Source organism: Rhinoraja longicauda, chromosome 16 (assembly GCF_053455715.1).
Source record: "Rhinoraja longicauda isolate Sanriku21f chromosome 16, sRhiLon1.1, whole genome shotgun sequence".
Lineage (NCBI taxonomy): Eukaryota > Metazoa > Chordata > Chondrichthyes > Rajiformes > Arhynchobatidae > Rhinoraja > Rhinoraja longicauda.
In genome coordinates this window covers 45129079-45152110 of record NC_135968.1, presented here as the reverse complement: position 1 = coordinate 45152110, position 23032 = coordinate 45129079, and the positions used below count along the sequence as shown (strand labels likewise).

Below are 23032 nucleotides of genomic sequence, written 5' to 3'. Positions count from 1 at the left end.
CTTCTGAACCATAGAAACAAAATGAGCTTCAGATCTATATTTATATTACCAAAACTCTCATCTTGTATGTATATTCGTACGTATGTTGGTTTATATGTCAGTTTGATCCTGGGGGGGGTGGGGGTGGAGGGTTGCCGGGCCCGCAGGAGGGGTTTGGACCCAACGGGGGTTGCTGGGCCTGCAGGAGAGGTTTGGACCCAACGTGTCCACACCCGCCCAGTATCTTTCTAATGGTCCCAGCTAGTACAGTTTGTCTTACACTGGATACTTGTTTAAACTAGTGACACCTAGCATATACCAGGCTGAAAACTGGAAAAGTTCAACATATAAGGCCAAATTCTGTCCTAACTTTATTGTCGATAAATTCTATTAAATTTGTACACTTTTCTCTTTTTTCTGTTTGTTCAAAAATTTGCAGTTAGCAATAAAGCAACATCACCCATTTCTAACTTTGACAAAGTTCCCACGACTCTAACATTACCTTTCATGAGGATTTCCCCGTAAGCCGCCTGATGCCACAGGGAATATGGTGACAGACACCTAAGCACAACTGATGGTGTGATCAAGCTGTGTGACCCGTCAACATCATTGCAAGCTTTCGCACAGAAAGCATATCTAACTAAGATGGGCACAAAAAGCTGGAGTAACTCAGCGGCTCAGACAGGAACTTTGGAGGAAAAGGAGTAGATGGACGTTTTGGGCTGAGACCCTTCTTCAGTCTGGAGAATGGGCTAGACCCGAAACGGCCACCTATTCCTTTGCTCCAGAGATGCTGTCTGACCCACTGAGTTACTCCAGCTTTTTGTGTCTATCTTTGGGTTAAACCCGCATCTGCAGTTCCTTCCTACACATTTATACAATACAATACAATACAATATATCTTTATTGTCATTGTACCCAGGGGTACAACGAGATTGGGAATGCGCCTCCCATACGATGCAATAATTTAAGTAATTTAGACAACAGCAACCCAACGAAACAAATGTAACAGTTTTAGACAGGGTAAAGTGCAAGTTGATCTATGCGTTGTGACCATCCGGCTCAGCAGGACCGGTTCATAGCAGCTATGGCCCTGGGGATGAAGCTGTTCCTGAGTCTGGAGGTGCGGGCGTAGAAGGCCTTGTATCGTCTGCCCGATGGAAGGAGTTCGAACAGACTGTTGCAGGGGTGTGAAGAGTCTTTGTGGATGCTGGTGGCTTTTCTGAGGCATCGTGTGACTAAGAGCAGTCTTCAACTTTGTAAACTGTGTATGGAACAAAATTTGAAAATGCCAATGATTTAAGTAGAAACTGAAATCTCATGGATATTAAAATGACAATAGACAATAGACAATTAACAATAGGTGCAGGAGTAGGCCATTCAGCCCTTCGAGCCAGCACCGCCATTCAATGCGATCATGGCTGATCACTCTCAATCAGTACCCCGTTCCTGCCTTCTCCCCATACCCCCTCACTCCGCAATCCTTAAGAGCTCTATCCAGCTCTCTCTTGAAAGCATCCAACGAACTGGCCTCCACTGCCTTCTGAGGCAGAGAATTCCACACCTTCACCACTCTCTGACTGAAAAAGTTCTTCCTCATCTCCGTTCTAAATGGCCTACCCCTTATTCTTAAACTGTGGCCCCTTGTTCTGGACTCCCCCAACATTGGGAACATATTTCCTGCCTCTAATGTGTCCAATCCCCTAATTATCTTATATGTTTCAATAAAATGATTCAGTAGTTGCTGCTTAATACTCCATTTTAAGAAGTTAAAGTATTCTGGATGTTTTGTGATGGGACTGATCACAGCAGTCGAGTTTGGGGTTTGGACACTCCAAGATTCAGACTCTCAATCCAATTCAGTGAAACTTAATTATTTACACTTAAAATAATGAGGCTAGATAATGGCGACTGTAATATCCCTATTGCTATACATTGTTAATACTAATTTCAAATGTTTGGCCTAATTTGTCTGTGTTCATTCATTCTTTAGTCCCAGCTATTTCTTTTGAGTTTTTTTGTACTCTAAATATTCTGCTACAGTGCCCTCCATAATGTTTGAGACAAAGACCCATCATTTATTTATTTGCCTCTGTGCTCCACAATTTGAGATTTGTAATAGAAAAAAAATCACATGTGGTTAAAGTGCACATTGTCAGATTTTATTAAAGGGTATTTTTATACATTTTGGTTTCACCATGTAGAAATTACAGCTATGTTTATACATAGTCCCCCCATTTCAGGGCACCATAACGTTTGGGACACATGGCTTCACAGGTGTTTGTAATTGCTCAGGTGTGTTTAATTGCCTCCTTAATGCAGGCATAAGAGAGCTCTCAGCACCCAGTCTTTCCATCACCTTTGGAAACCTTTATTGCTGTTTATCAACATGAGGACCAAAGTTGTGCCAATGAAAGTCAAAGAAGCCATTATGAGACTGAGAAACAAGAATAAAACTGTTAGAGACATCAGCCAAACCTTAGGCATACCAAAATCAACTGTTTGGAACATCATTAGAAGAAAGAGAGCACTGGTGAGCTTACTAATCGCAAAGGGACTGGCAGGCCAAGGAAGACATCCACAGCTGATGACAGAAGAATTCTCTCTATATTAAGCGAGTTCGTTATCTCGTGCACGCAAGGAATCATGGGATTTGTCAAAGGTCATTCAGGATGAACAAAGAGCGTTGCTAGTGATCGTGGACGCAGCGCTGTATAAACTGTGTGAGTGTATTGGGCCGAACTCTGTGTACAAAGTCAATCTCAATTTGTAGTTTTCAGATGCAACTCAACATAAGTACAATGCATATGTGTGCCTCTAAACATATACATGTAACATAATGGCTAATGTACACTGAAACAATGGTTGATAAATGATTAAATGAAAGAAATTAAGAGTTGTAAGAACTTCTGTACATTTAATGATTGAGGTGTGTGTTGTATTGAACTACGAGGAAACATGCTGAATGTGCTGAGAGAGTTATACGTTCTTTCACTTGAATATCTGCAAGAATGATGGTTGATTGTCTGAGAAGTAATCCTCGTATCCCCCCCCCCCCCCCAAATGCTAGCAAGCAAACCTCATTGGTGTGTACAACAACCATGACATGCCACCTCCTGAATACTCATCTCGCATGTTTTTGTCAAGTATTGGCAATTCCAAAGTACTATGATGTTCCCCAACATTTTATCTCTACCTGGTATATAAAGAATTATTAATAACTACACAGCCAATATGCAAAGCAAGATCCTGATATGTATCCTGGAACTAATCCACACACACATACAGTTTAACGTTTAGTAAATAGTCATTGTGGCTTGGAAAAACAAATTCTCTTCAAATTGTTTATGCAAATGCTACTACACTGGGCCTTCACAAACTAAATGTGTAGTTCAGTACTGTCAAACTGTCAGAAAACAATCCACCAGTTTGTATACTGTGAATTAAACGCAATAAATGAGCTCTATATATGGTGATAACAAAACTCTTTAGCAAAATAAGTACGATGAAAGAGATATAAAGCTCTGAGATGAAATGTACACGTTGCAAACTCGGCAAGTTCTGGATTTCAGATCATATCAAATCTGGTTGAAGATAAAATTGAACTTCTGATCAAAATGATCTGCAAGTGCAACAATATCGTAGTTTTGTACAAATAAACCATAAATACACCTAGTTAATAGCTTTGAAAGCAGTATGTTCTTACCTCGAAGAAGCAAAACTGGAAAATACATATGAAATGCAGGTCAAAGCAATTACCGATTGCAATGTACACACACAGTAGCTCAGCTGGCAAGAATGTTTATACCAAATGACCCACGACCTGGGCAAACTCACGCATGTGCAGTTGTAATACCGAACTCGCTTATAAAGAAAAATCCCCAAACACCTGTCCGACAGATCAGAAACACTCTTCAGGAGTCGGGTGGATTTGTCAATGACCACTGTCCGCAGAAGACTTCATGAACAGAAATACAGAGGCTACACTGCAAGGTGCAAACCACTGGTTAGCCACAAAAATAGGATGGCCAGGTTACAGTTTGCCAAGAAATATTTAAAAGAGCAACCACAGTTCTGGAAAAAGGTCTTGTGGACAGATGAGACGCAGATTAACTTGTATAAGAGTGATGGTAAGAGCAAAGTATGGAGGAGAGAAGGAACTGCCTAAGATCCAAAGTATACCACCTCATCTGTGATACACGGTTGTGGGGGTGTTATGGTCTGGGCATTTATGGCTGCTGAAGGTACTGGCTCACTTATCTTCATTGATGATACAACTGCTGATGGTAGTAGCATAATGAATGCTGAAGTGTATAGACACATCCTATCTGCTCAAGTTCAAACATGTCTGCACATGTCTCAAAACATTGGCTGGCAGTTCATTCTCGAGCAAGACAATGATCCCAAACATACTGCTCAAGCAACAAAGGAGTTTTTCAAAGCTAAAAAATGGTCAATTCTTGAGAGGCCAAGTCAGTCACCCGATCTGAGCTCATTTGAGCATGCCTTTTATATGCTGAAGAGAAAACTGAAGGGGACTAGCCCCCAAAACAAGCATAAGCAAAAGATGGCTGCAATACAGGCCTGGCAGAGCATCAGAAGACACCCAGCAACTGGTAATGTCCATGAATCGCAGACTTCAAGCAGTCATTGCATGCAAAGGATATGCAACAAAATACTAAACATGACTACTTTCATTTACATGACATTGCTGTGTCCCAAACATTATGGTGCCCTGAAATGGGGGGGGGGGGGGGGGGGGGACTATGTAAAAACACTGCTGTAATTTCTACATGGTGAAACCAAAATGTATAAAAATGGCCTTTATTAAAATCTGACAATGTCCACTTTAACCACATGTGATTTTTTCTATTACAAATCTCAAATTGTGGAGTACAGAGGCAAATAAATAAATGATGGGTCTTTGTCCCAAACATTATGGAGGGCACTCTACGTATAAATCTAGTGATGTATCATTGAACTGAAATCTGTTTACCATAACAATTGTATTAGTCTCTAATTCCCTTCAACAGACCAGGAGAGAGTTTTTCTTTCATTCATTACCACTCCAAAATCCGACAAGGTGTTCTGCAATGAGTAACATTGACTTAAAACTTTATTGTTGTGAGTTTTAAGCTGCCTATTCATGTTATGCTGGCATCCAATTTGGATGTTGGGATGTTTTTCTTGGCTTGCTTATTCTGTGTTCTGCACCCCAGGTCGTGTTATGATACAGTACGTGTTGTATATTTAACTTTTTAAAAAGGATGATTAGTTTCAAATCATTAATTACACAAGATGATTATTGACTCTGGATAGTAACGACCATGGTTAATAGAGCATTCGAATGACATTTGCCAACTCTAAGTGGAGGGTTGTTAATGATGTGTATTTAATTGCTGGAATGTCAAGAAGTAACATTGTAGCCTTTAATAATCTTCATGTCTTTTTTTAGGTTTATTGGGTCTGCAACAGTATCCTTGAGAGATCTAGCAAGTGGTCAAAAAGCATTATCTTTGAAGAATATTCCTTTGCTCACTGAAAAGAAGCAGCCAACAGGGGCAAGTAGTTTATTTTTTAACCCTTTTGTGTGCCATGTGTATGTTTATTTAAGCCCAGTGTTGAGGAAATATTATTGCAATACCCTCCAGTTTGTCCTCAGATGAACACAAAGAGCTGGAGACCCTTATCATATCATATCATATCATATATATACAGCCGGAAACAGGCCTTTTCGGCCCTCCAAGTCCGTGCCGCCCAGCGATCCCCGTACATTAACACTATCCTACACTAGGGACAATTTTTACATTTACCCAGCCAATTAACCTACATACCTGTACGTCTTTGGAGTGTGGGAGGAAACCGAAGATCTCGGAGAAAACCCACGCAGGTCACGGGGAGAACGTACAAACTCCTTACAGTGCAGCACCCGTAGTCAGGATCGAACCTGAGTCTCCGGCGTTGCATTCGCTGCATTCACTGTAAAGCAGCAACTCTACCGCTGCGCTACCGTGCCGCCCTTCTGGCTGAAGGCTGCAGTCTGAATAACCCGAAACGTCACCTATTACTTTCTCCAGAGATGCTGCCTGTCCCGCTGAGTTACTCCAGCTCTTTGTGTCTATCTTCAGTTTAAACCAGCATCTGCAGTTCCTTTCTGCTCATTTACCCAGATGGATACTTAACAGTTTTGCCGTGAATTTTTGAGTGGCCTAATAGATGTGAATGAGTTGTAAAGACAGGGCTGTATACCACAACAGTAGAGTTCAGGATTTGACGCCACAAAATTGAGACACTCAATTCAGCTGAACACGACTTTGTTACTTACACTTAAAATGATGAGGCTGGATGGTGGTGAATGGGAATGTACATGATAATCTCAAACGTGTGCGGCACGGTGGCGCGGCGGTAGAGTTGCTGCCTTACAGCGAATGCAGCGCCGGAGACTCAGGTTCGATCCTGACTATGGGCGCCGTCTGTGCGGAGTTTGTACGTTCTCCCCGTGACCTGCGTGGGTTTTCTCCGAGATCATCAGTTTCCTCCCACACTCCAAAGACGTACACGTATGTAGGTTAATTGACTGGGTAAATGTAAAAATTGTCCCTAGTGTGTGTAGAATAGTGTTAATATGCGGGGATCGCTGGGCGGCGCGGACCCGGTGGGCTGAAGGGCCTGTTTCCGTGCTGTATCTCTAAATCTAAAATCTAAATGTACATCTTAATCTGCATATTTCTAGTCTGTGTCTTTGTACGCTAACTATTCTGAAATGTATAAATCTTTTGGGTGGCTGAGCGGTACAGTTGCTGCCATCCAGAACCAGGGGCCACAGTCTAAGAATAAAGGGGAGACCATTTAAAACTGAGGTGAGAAAAAAACTTTTTCACCCAGAGAGTTGTGAATTTGTGGAATTCTCTCCCACAGAAGGCAGTGGAGGCCAATTCACTGGATGAATTTAAAAGAGAGTTAGATAGAGCTCTAGGGGCTAGCGGAATCAAGGGGTATGGGGAGAAGGCAGGCACGGGTTACTGATTGTGGATGATCAGCCATGATCACAATGAATGGCGGTGCTGGCTCGAAGGGCCAAATTGCCTCTTCCTGCACCTATATTCTATGTTTCTTACGAAGTCAGAGGCCCGGGTTCAATCTTGACTGTGGGTGCTGTCTGTACAGAGTTTGTCCATTCTCCCTGTGACCAAGTGTGTTTTCTCCGGGTGCTCTGATTTCCTCCACACTCAAAACGTGCAGGTTTGCAGGTTAATTGGTCTCTGTAAATTATCCCTAATGTATAGCATAGTGCGAGTGAACGGGGTGATCGCTGGTCAGCACAGACATGGTGGGTGAAGGGCCTGTTTCTGCACTGTATTTCTAAACTAAACTGGCGGTGCTTCTTGGAAGTGAAATCTCAATTTGTCTGTTGCAAATGCATTAGATTCTGCTCCCCTTGAGCATTTTGTAATTTCCATTACATGCCACAGAAACACAAATTTTTATTGAATTGCCATTTAATTGATTATTGCATTGAAACATTCTTTGCACTGCTAAGGTTGATTATTGCATTGAAACATTCTTTGCACTGCTAAGGTTGATTTTATTGAAAATTCATACTGTTGGTTTTTTCTTTTTAACTGGATATGAAAGGAATTTTAAATGGTAATCGCATGTTTTTTTTGGAAAATACAATTGACTGAATCGTATGATCATTTAGATTTATAGACAATAGGTGCAGGAGTAGGCCATTCGGCCCTTCGAGCCAGCACCGCCATTCAATGTGATCATGACTGATCATCCACAATCAGTACCCCGTTCCTGCCTTCTTCCCATACCCTCTGACTCCGCTATCATTAAGAGCTCTATCTAAATCTCTCTTGAATGCATTCGGAGAATTGGCCTCCACTGCCTTCTGAGGCAGAGAATTCCACAGATGTACAAGTCTCTGAGTGAAAAAGTTTTTCCTCATCTCCGTTCTAAATGGCCTGTGGCCCCTGGTTCTGTACTCCCCCAACATTGGGAACATGTTTCCTGCCTCTAGCGTGTCCAATCCCTTAATAATCTTATATGTTTCAATAAGATCCCATCTCATTCTAAATTCCAGTGTATACAAGCCCAGTCGCTCCAGTCTTTCAACATACGACAGTCCCGCCATTCCGGGAATTAACCTAGTGAACCTACGCTGCACGCCCTCAATAGCAAGAATATCCTTCCTCAAATTTGGAGACCAAAACTGCACACAGTACTCCAGGTGCGGTCTCACTAGGGCCCTGTACAACTGCAGAAGGACCTCTTTGCTCCTATACTCAACTCCTCTTGTCATGAAGGCCAGTGATTGTGAGGCAGTGATTTAAAGCTACTCCACCTGTTTTGTATGCACTTGGTTGTGTAGCAGTAAGGAACCACTTGCTGGAGCACAGAGTTATTACGTGTACAGTAACCCCTCGTTATAACGGGCCATGGGGGAGAGGGGGGTGCTGTCCATTATTGCCGATTGTCCACCATAAATGATAAGATCATTGTATGTAACTGAAACAAAGAACTGCAGATGAACGTTAATACACAAAATATGCAAAGTGCTGGAGTATCTTGGCAGGTCAGAAGCCATCACTGGAGAACGTGAATAGGTGATGTCAGGACCCTTGTTCAGATTTAGTTATTCCGGCACTTTGTGTCGTTTTGCTTTAAACCTAGGTGCTGATGCTGCTGGTCTGAACCAGCGAGCCCTTCTTCACCAGCTGCTTCACGGTCGGGTTGATGGGCTATAGTTGCAGCTCACGTTGTAGCCCCTGGGAACAGCGCTCTCTTCAGGCCGCCTCCACCAACAGGGCGCTCTCGGTCAATGTGGGGCTCCCTTCCCTGCCGCTTTGTCCGCTCCCCCCTCCACTGCCGTCTCCTCCCATCTCTTTGTCCGCTCAGCCTCTACCCCTCTGCCCCAGCCCTCTGCTCCCCTCCCCCTTTCCACTTCCTCCTCCCCCCCCAGATGCGGCCACTTCCCATGGTGGAGTATGTTGGTGGCTCCAGGGGGAAAGCAGGAGGAGGGAAGCGGGGGGGTGGTGGCCGAATGGACAGTGTGACAGGAGAAGGAGGTGGTGGTGGAGTGGGGGAGAGGCTGAGTGGACAAAGCGGCCAACAGGAATGAGCAGCAGCAGGTGAGAGGGGAGGGAGCCCCACAGTGACCGAGCGCGTCCTGTTGGTGGTGGCGGCCTGAAGAAAGCGCTGTGCCCAGGGGCTACAACGTGACCCGCATCAACCAGACCTTACGGTGGGTGAAGAAGGGCTTGTTGGTGCACTTTGCAAGCTGGGGATGACGTGGGCAGGTCTGTCCACTATAACCAAAGTCTGTTATAAAGGAGTCCGTTCACGTCAGGGTTTACTGTACCTGGTTTATGCAATCATATCCGGATTTCAGCAGGATAGAATAATCCATGCGCATGCATTAATGCATTAGCATTTCATCATCATCTGAATATGCATTGTACTTTACCTGTAATCAAAATAAATAGGAGCTCAAATGTAACTTGGGCCCTTGTACATTTATACAGTGTGCAGTTTTGCACTGAATGGAGGGCAGAGAGGAAGCCAGACAGGCACAACAGTGTTGCCTCTGGTGAGAACAGGTGGTGCTGTGACAATGTTCGTTTGCATTGAAAATGGTGCACCTGGGAATTCACAGGTTATAGGAGTAGAATTAGGCCGTTCGGCCCATCGAGTCCACTCCGCCATTCAATCATGGATGATCTCTGCCTCCTAATTCCATTTTTCTGCCTTCTCCCCGTAAACCTTGACACCCGTTCCAATCAAAAATTTGTCTATCTCTGCCTTATATCCAAAGACGTACAGGTTTGTAGGTTAATTGGCTGGGTTAATTTAAAGAAAAAAATGTTAAAAATTGTCCCTAGTGTGTGTAGGATAGTGTGGGGATCGCTGAGCGGCGCGGACCCGGTGGGCCGAAGGGCCTGTTTCCGCGCTGTATCTCTAAATCTAAATCTAAATGTAAAATCCATTGACTTGGGCTCCACCGCCCTCTGTGGCAATAAGTTCCACAGATTAACTACCCTCTGACCAAAGAAGTTCCTCCTCACCTCCTTTCTAAAAGTGCGCCCTTTAACTCTGAGGCTATGACCTCTGGTCCTAGACTCCCCCACCAGTGGAAACATCCTCTCCACATCCACATCCAATCTATGCCTTTCATTATTCTGTAAGTTTAATCTGTAAGTTTCAACCTTCAACCCCCTCAACCTTCTAAAGACCAGCGAGTACAGGCCCAGTGCTGTCAAATGCTCATCATATGCTAACCCACTCATCCCTGGGATCATTCTCGTAAACTACCTCTGGACCCTCTCCAGAGCCAGCACATCCTTCCTCAGATATGGGGCACAAAATTGCTCACCGTACTCCAAATCTGAAATTCCTTGTCATAGGATTCAATATGTTGAACTCATTGATGAGGGAGCAAATCTCCTTATGGCCGATGTGTTTCAGTGTGTGGAAGATCATGGGCATCTTACCCTCTGAATCAAATATATCAGTCAAAGAGAAACCAGAAATGGTAGATTGGTGCAGCAAATCACTTTCAAACAAATTCAATGTTGGGATATACCTGAAATGCAGGATGGATTAAATTGAGAAGGGATTGTACTGAGTAGACTTGCATGTACTTTTTAGTTTAGTTTAGAGATACAGCACGGAAATAGGCCCTTTCGGCCCACCGGTTCCGCGCCGCCCAGCGATCCCCACACATTAACACCACCCTTTTCGCACAAGGGACAATTTTTACATTTACCAAGCCAATTAACCTACAAACCTGTACGTCTTTGGAGTGTGGGTGGAAACCGGAGATCACGGAGAAAACACGGGGAGAACGTACAAACTCTGAATGGACAAGCACCCGTGGTCAGGATGGAACCCGGGTCTCTGGCACTGTGAGGCCACAACTCTACCACTGCGCCTCCCATAATGATAAGACTATTGTTTCATCATTGTAGAAGCGCAAGCAGTGTACAGGGCATTGCTGCCAGGTTCAGGCTATGTGCACTGCCCGAGGGGACTGTTCAGACTTCGGTAAACATCTGTCAGCATGGCACAGTGGAAATTGACTTGAGAAGCAAATAAGCCAAACCTTCCATGTCCACCCTTAAGCTAATGCAGGGCCTACCTCTGATGTCATTACAAGGCAGGCCTGGTGAGTTTATATTTGCTCTCTCTCTCTCTCTCTCTGCCAGCTGTTGAGTCCTGGAAGGCAGTTTCCAGCAGATGAAAGAGTGAATTGGTGCTGCATTTTTAGACAATAGGTGCAGGAATAGGCCATTCGGCCCTTCGAGCCAGCACCACCATTCAATGTGATCATGACTAATCATTCACAATCGGTACCCCGTTCCTGCCCTCTCCCCATACCCCACTGACTCCACTATCATTAAAGAATACCAAGATTCAAGATTCAAGATTCAAGATTCAAGATATCTTTATTTGTCATCCAAAAAACAAGTTTTTTGGACGAAATTTCGTCACCCACAGTCCAACAATAATACCTTTTTTTGTTCTCTTAAAGGGACTAATAAACCTGGTAGCCACTTATGAACCACCTTCTGGAGCCGGTCCACCTAACGCATCTGACCGTGATGACTCCGCTGCACAGGACTCTGGAGGGGGTAAGTTTTCATAGTTTTTGTAAGAGTTCTGTTTTCTTAAACCTCTTTGCATGCTTCAATATCTGATCCACTTGTACCTGTGCAAGAATCTTGCTTCAACAAGGGAATTATAAATAAGGTGAACAAAATATAATTTATGAATAGAGAACACATTTTATGCTCAGTAAAAAAGAATAGCCAAATATTTCCTTGCTGTCTGTTAGAAAGTGGTAATGAATGAATGAATGAATGAATGAATGAATGAATGAATGAATAAGTTTATTGGCCAAGTATGTACACATACAAGGAATGTGCCTTGGTGCTCCGCTCGCAAGTAACAACACGAACATACAGTAAACAATTACGAATAAAGCATAAAACATTGAGAATACATCATTACAGTTTAAACATGTGAGTGAAATAAACCAGAGCAAAAAGAGACTACAGACTTTTGGTTATTGAGTAGAGCTACTACTCGTGGAAAAAAAGCTGTGTTTGATTGTCTGTAATTGATTGTTACAATTGTAGATCAAAATGTAAATCAATTTATAACAGGTATAACAGAGCTTTATTTGTCGTTCGGTACCGAAGTACCGAACGAAACTACATAGCAGTCATAGAAAAAAAAAAAAGAACACAAGACACATGACCCCAACACAAACGTCCATCACAGTGACTCCAAACACCCCCTCACTGTGATGGAGGCAACAAAACTTCCCCTCTCTTCCCCACGCCCACGGACAGACAGCTCGTCCCCGACCGACCCGCACAGTCCCCGCACCAGGCGCTGAAACGTCCCGCGGCCGAACCGGGTGATGAAAGGCCCGCGACCAAGCCTTGCGCAGCTAAGTCCCGTGGTCGAGCCGCACCGGGCGATGTCAAGTCCGCAGTCGAGCCGCACCAGCGATGAAAAGCCCCGCAGTCGAGCTGCACCGGGCGATGTTAAGCCCCGCAGCCGAGCTGCACCGGGCGATGTTAAGCCCCGCAGCCGAGCTGCACCGGGCACTGTTAAGTCCAGCGGCCAAGCCGCACCGGGATGTAAAGTCCAGCGGCCAAGCCGCACCGGGATGTAAAGTCCAGCGGCCGAGCCGCAGCGGGCGATGTTAGGCCCCGCAGCCGAGCCGCACCCCGCGCCGTGAGAAAGAGAAAAGTTCCCCCCCCCACCCCCACACACCACCACCCCCTCCCACACATACACAACCAAAAAAATATATATAAAAACCATCCCAACACCGACACACAACAAAAAAAAGACGGACAGACTGCTAGTCAGCCGCTGCCGTTAGGCGCCGCCACGTGACAAGCTGTTTTTTTTGTAAATCAAAAAGCTGTTTTTGATTTGCAGATAATTGTCTTTGATTATCTTTATAATTTTAACCTGACAAACAATTCTGGAAACTGTTTTTGGGTAATAACTATAAGTTTTTCGTAATAAAATAATGAGGAGAATAGATAAAGTGGATGTACAGTCTTTTACCCAGAGTAGGGGAATCAAGAACTGGAGGACAGAAGTTTAAGGTGAGAGGGGAAAGATTTAATTGGAACAAATGATGGTGGGTATATGGAACGAGCTGCCAGAGGAGGGTGTTAAGGCAGGTACTATAACAACATATTAAATATATTTGGACAAGTACATGGATAGGAAAGGTTTGGAGAGAAATGCAGGCAGGTGGCACTAACGTAGATGGGGCATAGTACCAAGTTGGGCCAAAGGGTCTGTTACTCTGCTCTATGGCACTAATCTTGCCAATACAGTGCCCTCCATAATGTTTGGGACAAAGACCCATCATTTATTTATTTGCCTCTGTACTCCACAATTTGAGATTTATAATTGAAAAAATCACATTTGTTTAAAGTGCACATTGTCAGATTTTAATAAAGGCCATTTTTATACATTTTGGTTTCACCATGTAGAAATTACAGCAGTGTTTATACATAATCCCCCCATTTCAGGGCACCATAATGTTTGGGACACAGCAATATCATGTAAATGAAGGTAGTCATGTTTAGTATTTTGTTGCATATCCTTTGCATGCAATGACTGCTTGAAGTCTGCGATTCATGGACATCACCAGTTGCTGGGTGTCTTCTCTGGTGATGCTCTGCCAGGCCTGTATTACAGCCATCTTGAGCTTCTCCTTGTTTTGGGGGCTTGTCCCCTTCAGTTTTCTCTTCAGCATATAAAAGGCATGCTCAATTGGGTTCAGATCAGGTGATTGACTTGGCCACTCAAGAATTGACCATTTTTTAGCTTTGAAAAACTCCTTTGTTGCTTTAGCAGTATGTTTGGGATCATTGTCTTGCTGTAGAATGAACCGCCGGCCAATGAGTTTTGAGGCATTTGTTTGAACTTGAGCAGATAGGATGTGTCTATACACTTCAGCATTCATTATGCTACTACCATCAGCAGTTGTACCATCAATGAAGATAAGTGAGCCAGTACCTTCAGCAGCCATACATGCCCAGGCCATAACACCCCCACCACCATGTTTCACAGATGAGGTGGTATGCTTTGGATCTTGGGCAGTTCCTTCTCTCCTCCATACTTTGCTCTTGCCATCACTCTGATTTCAGTTAATCTTTGTCTCATCTGTCCACTACCTTTTTCCAGAACTGTGGTTGCTCTTTTAAGTACTTCTTGGCAAACTGTAACTTGGCCATGCTATTTTTGCGGCTAATCAATGGTTTGCATCTTGCATTTTAGCCTCTGTATTTCTGTTCGTGAAGTCTTCTGCGGACAGTGGTCATTGACAAATCCACACCTGACTCCTGAAGAGTGTTTTTGATCTGTCGGACAGGTGTTTGGGGATTTTTCTTTATGATAGAGAATTCTGTCATCAGCTGTGGAGGTCTTCCTTGGCCTGCCAGTCCCTTTGCGATTAGTAAGCTCACCAGTGTTCTCTCTCTTCTTAATGATGTTCCAAACAGTTGATTTTGATAAGCCTAAGCTTTGGCTGATGTCTCTAACAGTATTATTCTTGTTTCTCAGTCTCATAATGGCTTCTTTGACTTTCATTGGCACAACTTTGGTCCTCATGTTGATAAACAGCAATAAAAGTTTCCAAAGGTGATGGAAAGACTGGAGGAAAGACTAGGTGCTGAGAGCTCTCTTATACCTGCATTGTGGAGGCAATTAAACACACCTGAGCAATTACAAACACCTGTGAAGCCATGTGTCCCAAACATTATGGTGCCCTGAAATGGTGGGGGACTATGTGTAAACATAGCTGTAATTTCTACATGGTGAAACCAAAATGAATAAAAATGGCCTTTAATAAAATCTGACAATAAAACCGCATGTGATTTATTTCTATTACACATCTCAAATTGTGGAGTACAGAGGCAAATAAATAAATGATGGGTCTTTGTCCCAAACATTATGGAGGGCACTGCAGGCTATCATGCAAACAGGGTGTCAAATGTCCGAAATGACCTTTCATCTGGACTTTATTCACAAAATCCTGGAGTAACTCAGCAGGTCAGGCAGCATCTCAGGAGAGAAGGAATGGGTGACGTTTCGAGTCGAGACCCTTCTTCAGACTGATGTCAGGGGGGCGGGACAAAGGAAGGATATAGGTGGAGACAGAAAGACAGTGGGAGAACTGGGAAGGAGGAGGGGAAGGGAGGAACAGAGGAACTATCTAAAGTTGGAGAAGTCGATGTTCATACCGCTGGGCTGCAAGCTGCCCAGGCGAAATATGAGGTGCTGTTCCTCCAATTTCCGGTGGGCCTCACTATGGCACTGGAGGAGGCCCATGACAGAAAGGTCAGACTGGGAATGGGAGGGGGAGTTGAAGTGCTCGGCCACCGGGAGATCAGTTTGGCCTCATCTGGACTTAGTGATTTCAATTAATGTGGACGAATTAGTTTTGATTCACTGACATGTTTTCAGTTTCAAAATATCCAGTGTCATAAACGTCATAATTTCTAATGTTTTTGTCAAACTTGCAATCTAAAGTCAAATATATTTAATGTGTTGTAACGAGCTGCAGTTTAAACTGAAGATAGACACAAAGAGCTGCAGTAACTCAGCGGGACAGACAGCATCTCTGGAGAAAAGGAATGGGTGACGTTGTTTGGGTCGAGACCCTTCGTCTTCCCCGGTTTGAACCTGCCGAGTTACTCTGGCTTTTTGTGTCTATCTTCAAATATGTTTAAATCTGATCGTATTGGCAAGTCAGGCATGCAATGTGCATGGTGTAATTTGATCTTCAGAACTTGTTATTATTTGCAAATGATTTAAATGTATCTGTCTCATTAACGTCACTCCAATTTACTGATTTATCTTGCTGTGCCAGATTTGACAGTTTTGACACACCTACCAGTGGCTAGGATTTCTACGCCAAAATTATGCTATTTTAAGTTTGGATACATTTTAATTTTCCACCGTGTGAAAGAGTGCAGAGGGAGTGAAACTTCTTGTTTATACACAACCATTGATATTTAAAAAAATATATAATGTTCGTGTACTATTTATTAACCATGACTGCGTAAATCTTTGGGCAGGTAGAAACCGGAGGAAAATGTTTTTTCAAGCGTGCTTTATATGTGTACAGTAAATACAGGCTGTGTTATTGACTCCTGTGTGTTTTGGGAAGCATTTCAATACATGCTCTTGCACCAGATCACTGCTCTAATCATTCAGCACAAACTCGAATACTTCACTGATGGAATATACAGGGGACAGCCCTTCAATGTCCAGTGGCAACAGGATCACCAGTCAAGAGTGTTTTACTGTCAAATGTCCCAGATAGAACGATGACATTCTTACTTCAGCAGCACAACAGAATATAACATAACATAACAACACTTTATTGTCACTCGGCACAAACACCGAACGAAATTTCAGCAGTCACACAAGACACAGCAAAAAAGAAAATAACACAGGACACCCGACCCCAACACAAACATCCATCACAGTGACTCCAAACACCCCCTCACTGTGATGGAGGCAACAAAACTTCCCCTCTCTTCCCCCCGCACCCACGGACAGGCAGCTCGACCCCTACCGAGGCAAACGACACGCACAGCCCCCCCAAGGGGATGGAAGGCACCGCGGCCGAGCCGCCCCGGGCACCGAAACGTCCCGCGGCCGCACCGGGCGATGTTAAGTCCAGTGGCCGAGCCGCACCGGGCACTGAAACATCCCAGGGCCGAGCCGCGCTGGCGATGTTAAGTCCAGCGGCCAAGCCGCGCCGGGCACTGGAACGTCCCGCGGCCGAGCCGCACCGGGCATTGAAACGTCCCGCGGCCGAGCCGCACCGGGCGATGTTAAGTCCAGCGGCCGAGCCGCACCGGGCACTGAAACGTCCCGCAGCCGAGCCGCACCGGGCACTGAAACGTCCCGCGGCCGAGCCGCGCTGGCGATGTTAAGTCCAGCGGCCAAGCCGCGCCGGGCACTGAAACGTCCCGCGGCCGCACCGGGCGATGTTAAGTCCAGCGGCCGAGCCGCACCGGGCACTGAAACGTCCCGCGGCCGAGCCGCGCCGGCGATGTTAAGTCCCGCAGCCGCGCCGCGCCGGGCAATGGAAGGCCCCGCGGGCGAGCTGCGCCCCGGGGAAGAGACCTAATAAAAGAAAGGTTTCCCCCGCCCCACCCCACCCCCCACACCCCACCCCCCACCCCCCCACCACACATACACAGCCAAAAACAGAAACAAAAACCATCCCAACACCGACACAAACAAAAAAAAGGAAAAAAGACAACAGACTGCCAGAGAGCCGCAGCCGCTAGTACAGTGTGAATAATATAATAAACCAGAAAAAAATGCAGTGTGCGTGTACACACACACACACCCCCACACACCCACACACACACACACACACACACACACACACACACACACACACACACACATGTAAGTGCAGGTATGTAGGTACAGGTATGTAGGTTAATTGACTGGGTAAATGTAAAAATGGTCCCTAGTGTGTGTAGGATAGTGTTAATGTGCGGGGATCACTGGGCGGCGCGGACTCGGTGGGCCGAAGGGCCTGTTCCCGCGCTGTATCTCTAAATCTAAAATCTAAAAAATCTAAAAAACAATAATAGTGCAAAAAGACTAAACCAATGCCCCCAAGTCTACGTAGTTTAGAGCTATGGAGTTTCGAGTCTGAAGAAGGGTCTTGACCCGAAACGTCACCCATTCCTTCTCTCCCGAGATGCTGCCTGACCTGCTGATTTACTCCAGCATTGTGTGTCTACCTTCCTGTTGTTTTGAGCTTATTGGGTGTAGTGTTTATCAGCCTGATGGCTGTAGGGAAGATTGTTATCCTTCCCCACATGCATTTGCGGTTCCTGCACCAAGACTGTGCATGCCTCAGCGTCTGTTCCTGCACCTTGGGCCATTGGTGATATTGGCTTGTGGACATCTGACACTGCGAGACGGAGTTTCCAGACAGACCACAGCGCGTCTCTCGTTCAGATCACTTTGTGCATTTCCCAAATAGTTGTACAACCTGGAGCAAGCCTCAACAAGAATAACTGCATCCCTCTCCACACCTTGGCAAACTCAAGGAGGAGGATGAATGTCTAGACCTCGCCACCTCCACGTCTCCCTGCAGTGGGATTGAGACTCTGGCTGTGCAGCAAGGATTTGACAGGAAAGATGCTTTTCTCAAACAGTCAATAGAGATCTTGGTGTTTGAGAGTTTTCACGATGGGGCATTCTGCCAATGGGATCTGGCAATCTGCCCATGGAATAATTCATCATATTATTTTTTCACGAGGTCTCCAGGACATTGTTTGTGGATAGGGTTGCCAACTGTCCCGTATTAGCCAGGACATCCCGTATATTGGGCTAAATTGTTTTGTCCCGTACGGGGCCGCCCTTGTCCCATATTAGGCCCGGGGGGGGGGGGGCTGTAGGCCCGGACACTGTAGCCCCGGTGGGCCACTGTAGGCCCGAAGGCCCGGGCGCCGCCTAACGGAGGTTGCATAGCAACCCGCCTCCCGGCCCAGTCTGCCGCTGTTGGTGGAGTAGGAGCACGTAGCCGCAGAATGGGTGAGGTCACGTGGGGTGCGGGGCGATGACGTCACCTTTTGTCTCTAGTTTGTGAGTGAGATAGTTGGCAACCCTATTTGTGGACCACTGCCCGATTGACTTGTGATTGCAGGTGTTTCTCCACAGCAACTCTTCTGCAGTACAGCAGGCAAAGGAAGGTGTCAGCATGAAGGTTGCGTTAAACATATCTGCTCTCTTTGTGCAACGGTAGATTATCACAAACAAACATAATCCACTTTAGCCCTCGGGATGAAGTGAAAGATGGCTCGAGCGGTTGCTGGAGTGGGATATGAGCCGTAGAGGGCAATCAAGAATGCCTCTCACCTGATGAACTGGTTCGTGCCCACCACCAAGAATGCCAATCCCAAATTTCCCAGCTTCTGCTATAGATTTGGCTATCTACTTCAGCCAAATCTTGCCACACAGTCTCTCTACACAGATCCTGAAGGGTCATCTGAACAACTAACAGTGAAGGGAACAGATAAATAGACTGCATAGGAAAGAACTGCAGATGCTGGTTTAAATCGAAGGTAGAAACAAAATACTGGAGTAACTCAGCGGGTCAGGCAGCATCACTGGGGAGAAGGAATGGTTGACGTTTCGGGTCAAGACCCTTCTTCAGACAGATAAATAATTTGACCAGTTGCCAGAGAGCACGACCTCTCAGTAACCCGTGCCTGCCTTCTCCCCATATCCCTTGATTCCACTAGCCCTTAGATCTCTATCTAACTCTCTTTTAAATTCATTCAGTGAATTGGCCTCCACTGCCTTCTGTGGCAGAAAATTCCACAAACTCACAACTCTCTGGGTGAAAAAGTTTTTTCTCACCTGTTTGCTAAGCACAGCTCAAACAGCACCCTAAAGTTTGCTGACGACATGACCATCTTGGGCCTCATCACAGACAACCAGGAGACGGCCTACAGAGAGGAGGTAAAGGCACTAGACAGCTGGTGCCAGGAAAATAACCTCTCTCTCAATGTCAGCAAAACTAATGAGATGATGGTGGACCACAGGAGACAGCGGGGGACTGGACACCTCCCCATCCACATCGGTGATGCTGAGGTTGAAAGGGTCAGCAGCTTTAAGTTCCTCGGTGTGCACATCACTGAGGACCTTTCCTGGACACTGCACACAGACACAATAACAAAGAAGGCCCACCAGCGGCTCTTTTTCCTGAGAAGACTGAGGAAGTTTGGCATGAACGCCAGCATCCTCACAAACTTCTACAGATGCACCATCGAGAGCCTGCTGACGGGCTGCATTACAGTCTGTTACGGGAACTGTTCTGCCCACAGCCACAAATCACTACAGAGAGTGGTGAAGACGGCACAGCACATCACTGGCAACTGTCTCCCGGCCATTCAGGACATTTTCTACCGGCGGTGCCTGCGGAAGGCACGCAGCATCATCAAGGACCACAGCCACCCAGCACGCAGGCTGTTCTCCATGTTACCGTCAGGCAGACGATACAGGAGTATGGCTGCCCGTACCACCAGACTTAAGAACAGTTCTACCATCAGGCCATCAGGCTTCTGAACTCATAAACACATTTCACATCATATATGTTGATTATTTTAATATTGTCTTTTTACCTTACTAATGTCATTTTAATCTTATTTATCATTGGAATATTACTGCTGAGGTGACCCGTTGTCTTGTCAAATACATTTCATTGTATCGTTGACCCTGTGCCAACCTAGATATGACTACATATATACCAAATTGATTCCTGGGATGGCAGGACTTTCATATGAAGAAAGACTGGATAGACTTGGCTTGTACTCGCTGGAATTTAGAAGATTGAGGGGGGAACTTATAGAAACTTATAGAAACTTACAAAATTCTTAAGGGGTTGGACAGGCTAGATGCAGGAAGATTGTTCCCGATGTTGGGGAAGTCCAGAACAAGGGGTCACAGTTTAGGGATAAGGGGGAAGTCTTTTAGGACTGAGATGAGAAAACATTTCTTCACACAGAGAGTGGTGAGTCTGTGGAATTCTCTGCCACAGAAGGTAGTTGAGGCCAGTTCATTGGCTACATTTAAGAGGAAGTTAGATATGGCCCTTGTGGCTAAAAGGATCAGGGGGTATGGAGAGAAGGCAGGTACGGGATACTGAGTTGGATGATCAGCCATGATCATATTGAATGGCGGTGCAGGCTCGAAGGGCCGAATGGCCTACTCCTGCACCTATTTTCTATGTTTCTATGACAAATATTATTATTATTATTATTATTATTATTATTAAATGGCCTCCTCTTTATTCTTAGACTGTGGCCCCTGGTTTTGGACTCCCCCAACATTGGGAACATTTTTACTGCATCTAGCTTGTCCAGTCCTTTTATCTGCAGTTTGCTGCTGACACCTAGTTTGTCTGCAGATTGTCACTGCTGCAGTTGAAGTCACCAGTGAGTGGCTGGGACATCACCAGCTGTGATAGAGGGTGTGCAGTCATGCAGACCAGAGTTGGAGCATGCACCAGAGTGCAGCCTTTCTGCATGCTACATGCGCTGTGAGGACACCACTGATTTGCCCTCGATGAAGATGTCGCCTCCCTTGTGCAGAATACCCAGGGTGCTGTTGCTGTCATTGCTGCCCCATGAGGTGCACTACTGATTTTCAGTGGGTCCCCCATTACCACTGCCTGTAGTTGCAGAGGTACAAACAATTGTAAAAACAGCAAATCATCCTTTACCTCTGTGATATATCCCAAGTTTGCACCTTTCATACATCACACATGGTTTGGTACAAAATTACAGCAAATTGTGGACGCAGTCCAGACCATCACACACACCAACGTCCCTCCCATTGACTCCATCTACACCTCACGCTGCCTCGGCAAGGCCAGCAGCATAAACAAGGACGAGTCGCACCCTGGCCACTCCCTCTTCTCCCCTCTCCCATCGGGCAAAAGGTATAGAAGTGTGAAAACGCACACCTCCAGATTCAGGGACAGTTCCTTCCCAGCTGTTATCAGGCAACTGCACCATCCTACCACAACCAGAGAGCAGTGCTGAACTACTATCTACCTCATTGGTGACCCTCAAACTATGTTTGATTGGACTTTACTGGCTTTATCTTGCACTAAATGTTGTTCCCTTATCATGTATCTACACTGTGAATGGCTCGATTGTAATCATGTATTGTCTTTTTGCTGACTGCTTCGCACACATTGTACCTTGGTACACGTGGCAATAAATCAAAACTAGACTGTACTTAATCCCTTAAGAGTCAAGCACAAGATGAAGATGGTGTTGCTTGTAAATTCCCAATCCTCATTCAAGGGTAGCAGAGCCACAGTGAAATGGCATCAATTTATTTCACTATTCCACCTGAAAAATGCAGAATTTATGTTGTCACATCCGGTTCTCCTTTATCTACTCAAACATTCTTGTCATGATGTGCTCTTTATAGTAACCCACTAGGTTGATATCAAGCTGATAGGAAGCATACCCTTGCACAGTATTGCATTCAAGGCCTAGCATGAAACTCGTGGTGTTGCAAACACATCGTTACTCATTCCTCATACTTTAAAGAATGGAGTACATTGTTCGTAATCCACCAATAAACTGGGCATGTAAAGCAAGCCTGTGGAATGGGTCAGTAATTAGCTATGCTATTTTAAAAGGTAAGAGTTGAAATGTTATTTTGTGTATTAGGACCACTACCAGGCTTGCTTCAGGCAGTTTAGTTTAGAGGTACAGCGAGGAAACAGGCCCTTCGGCCCGCCGGGTCCGTACCGACCACCGATCCCTGCACATTAACACTAAACACTATTTTACATTAACACCAATTAACCAATTAACCACCAAGCCTGCATGTCTTTTGAGTGTGGGAGGAAACCGAAGATCTTGGAGAAAACCCAAGTGGAGAACTCACGTACAAACTCCGTACAGACATCACCCGTAGTCAGGATCGAACCGGGTCTCATGCGCTGTGAGGCAGTCGCTCTATGACGCTATGCCACCGCGCCGCCCATTCAGTTGTGAAGTTATACTTCATTTGTTCTGTAAACCTGTTTTTGTTATCCTTTTTGGGAAAGATCGTGATGAGGAGACCAAGGGTTTGGTCGTTGGTTAACTGAGGTTATTTATTTGAGAAGTGCTCTCTTGGAATTGACCAGATTCCTACGGTTAAACAACATTCAACCCCCACGCGTTTTAACCACGCTCGCTCGGCCTCACAGATGATGGTATTTGTTCTATTAACTAATCTTCACTTTCTAACTTTTCTTTCTTCGTGTTCGGGGCGGTGGCATTTCAACAGGACAGCTGCTCTAATCACATGGAATATTTTCACAAGATAAAATGCCGTGGGTAAATTCTCTATTTGAGATCTGAATTTCTGGGGAACAAAGGCAGCTTGTAATGTTACTGCTACCAGTTTATGCCCAGGCATTTCCTGCAGTGATTTTGTTTTTTTGTTGTTTACACTTCTTATG

The 23032-nt window shown here is 45.2% G+C and overlaps 1 protein-coding gene across 1 annotated transcript in view; it reads left to right on the top strand.

Moving 5' to 3' along the window:
• The window catches only part of LOC144601510 (myoferlin-like), a 285637-nt gene that overhangs the window by 52878 nt on the left and 209727 nt on the right, over positions 1–23032 (top strand). The window contains exons 4-5 of the mRNA XM_078413727.1: positions 5435–5540; positions 11516–11615. Coding sequence (XP_078269853.1) covers positions 5435–5540; positions 11516–11615 — 206 coding nt within the window. The remainder of the gene's footprint in view (positions 1–5434; positions 5541–11515; positions 11616–23032) is intronic.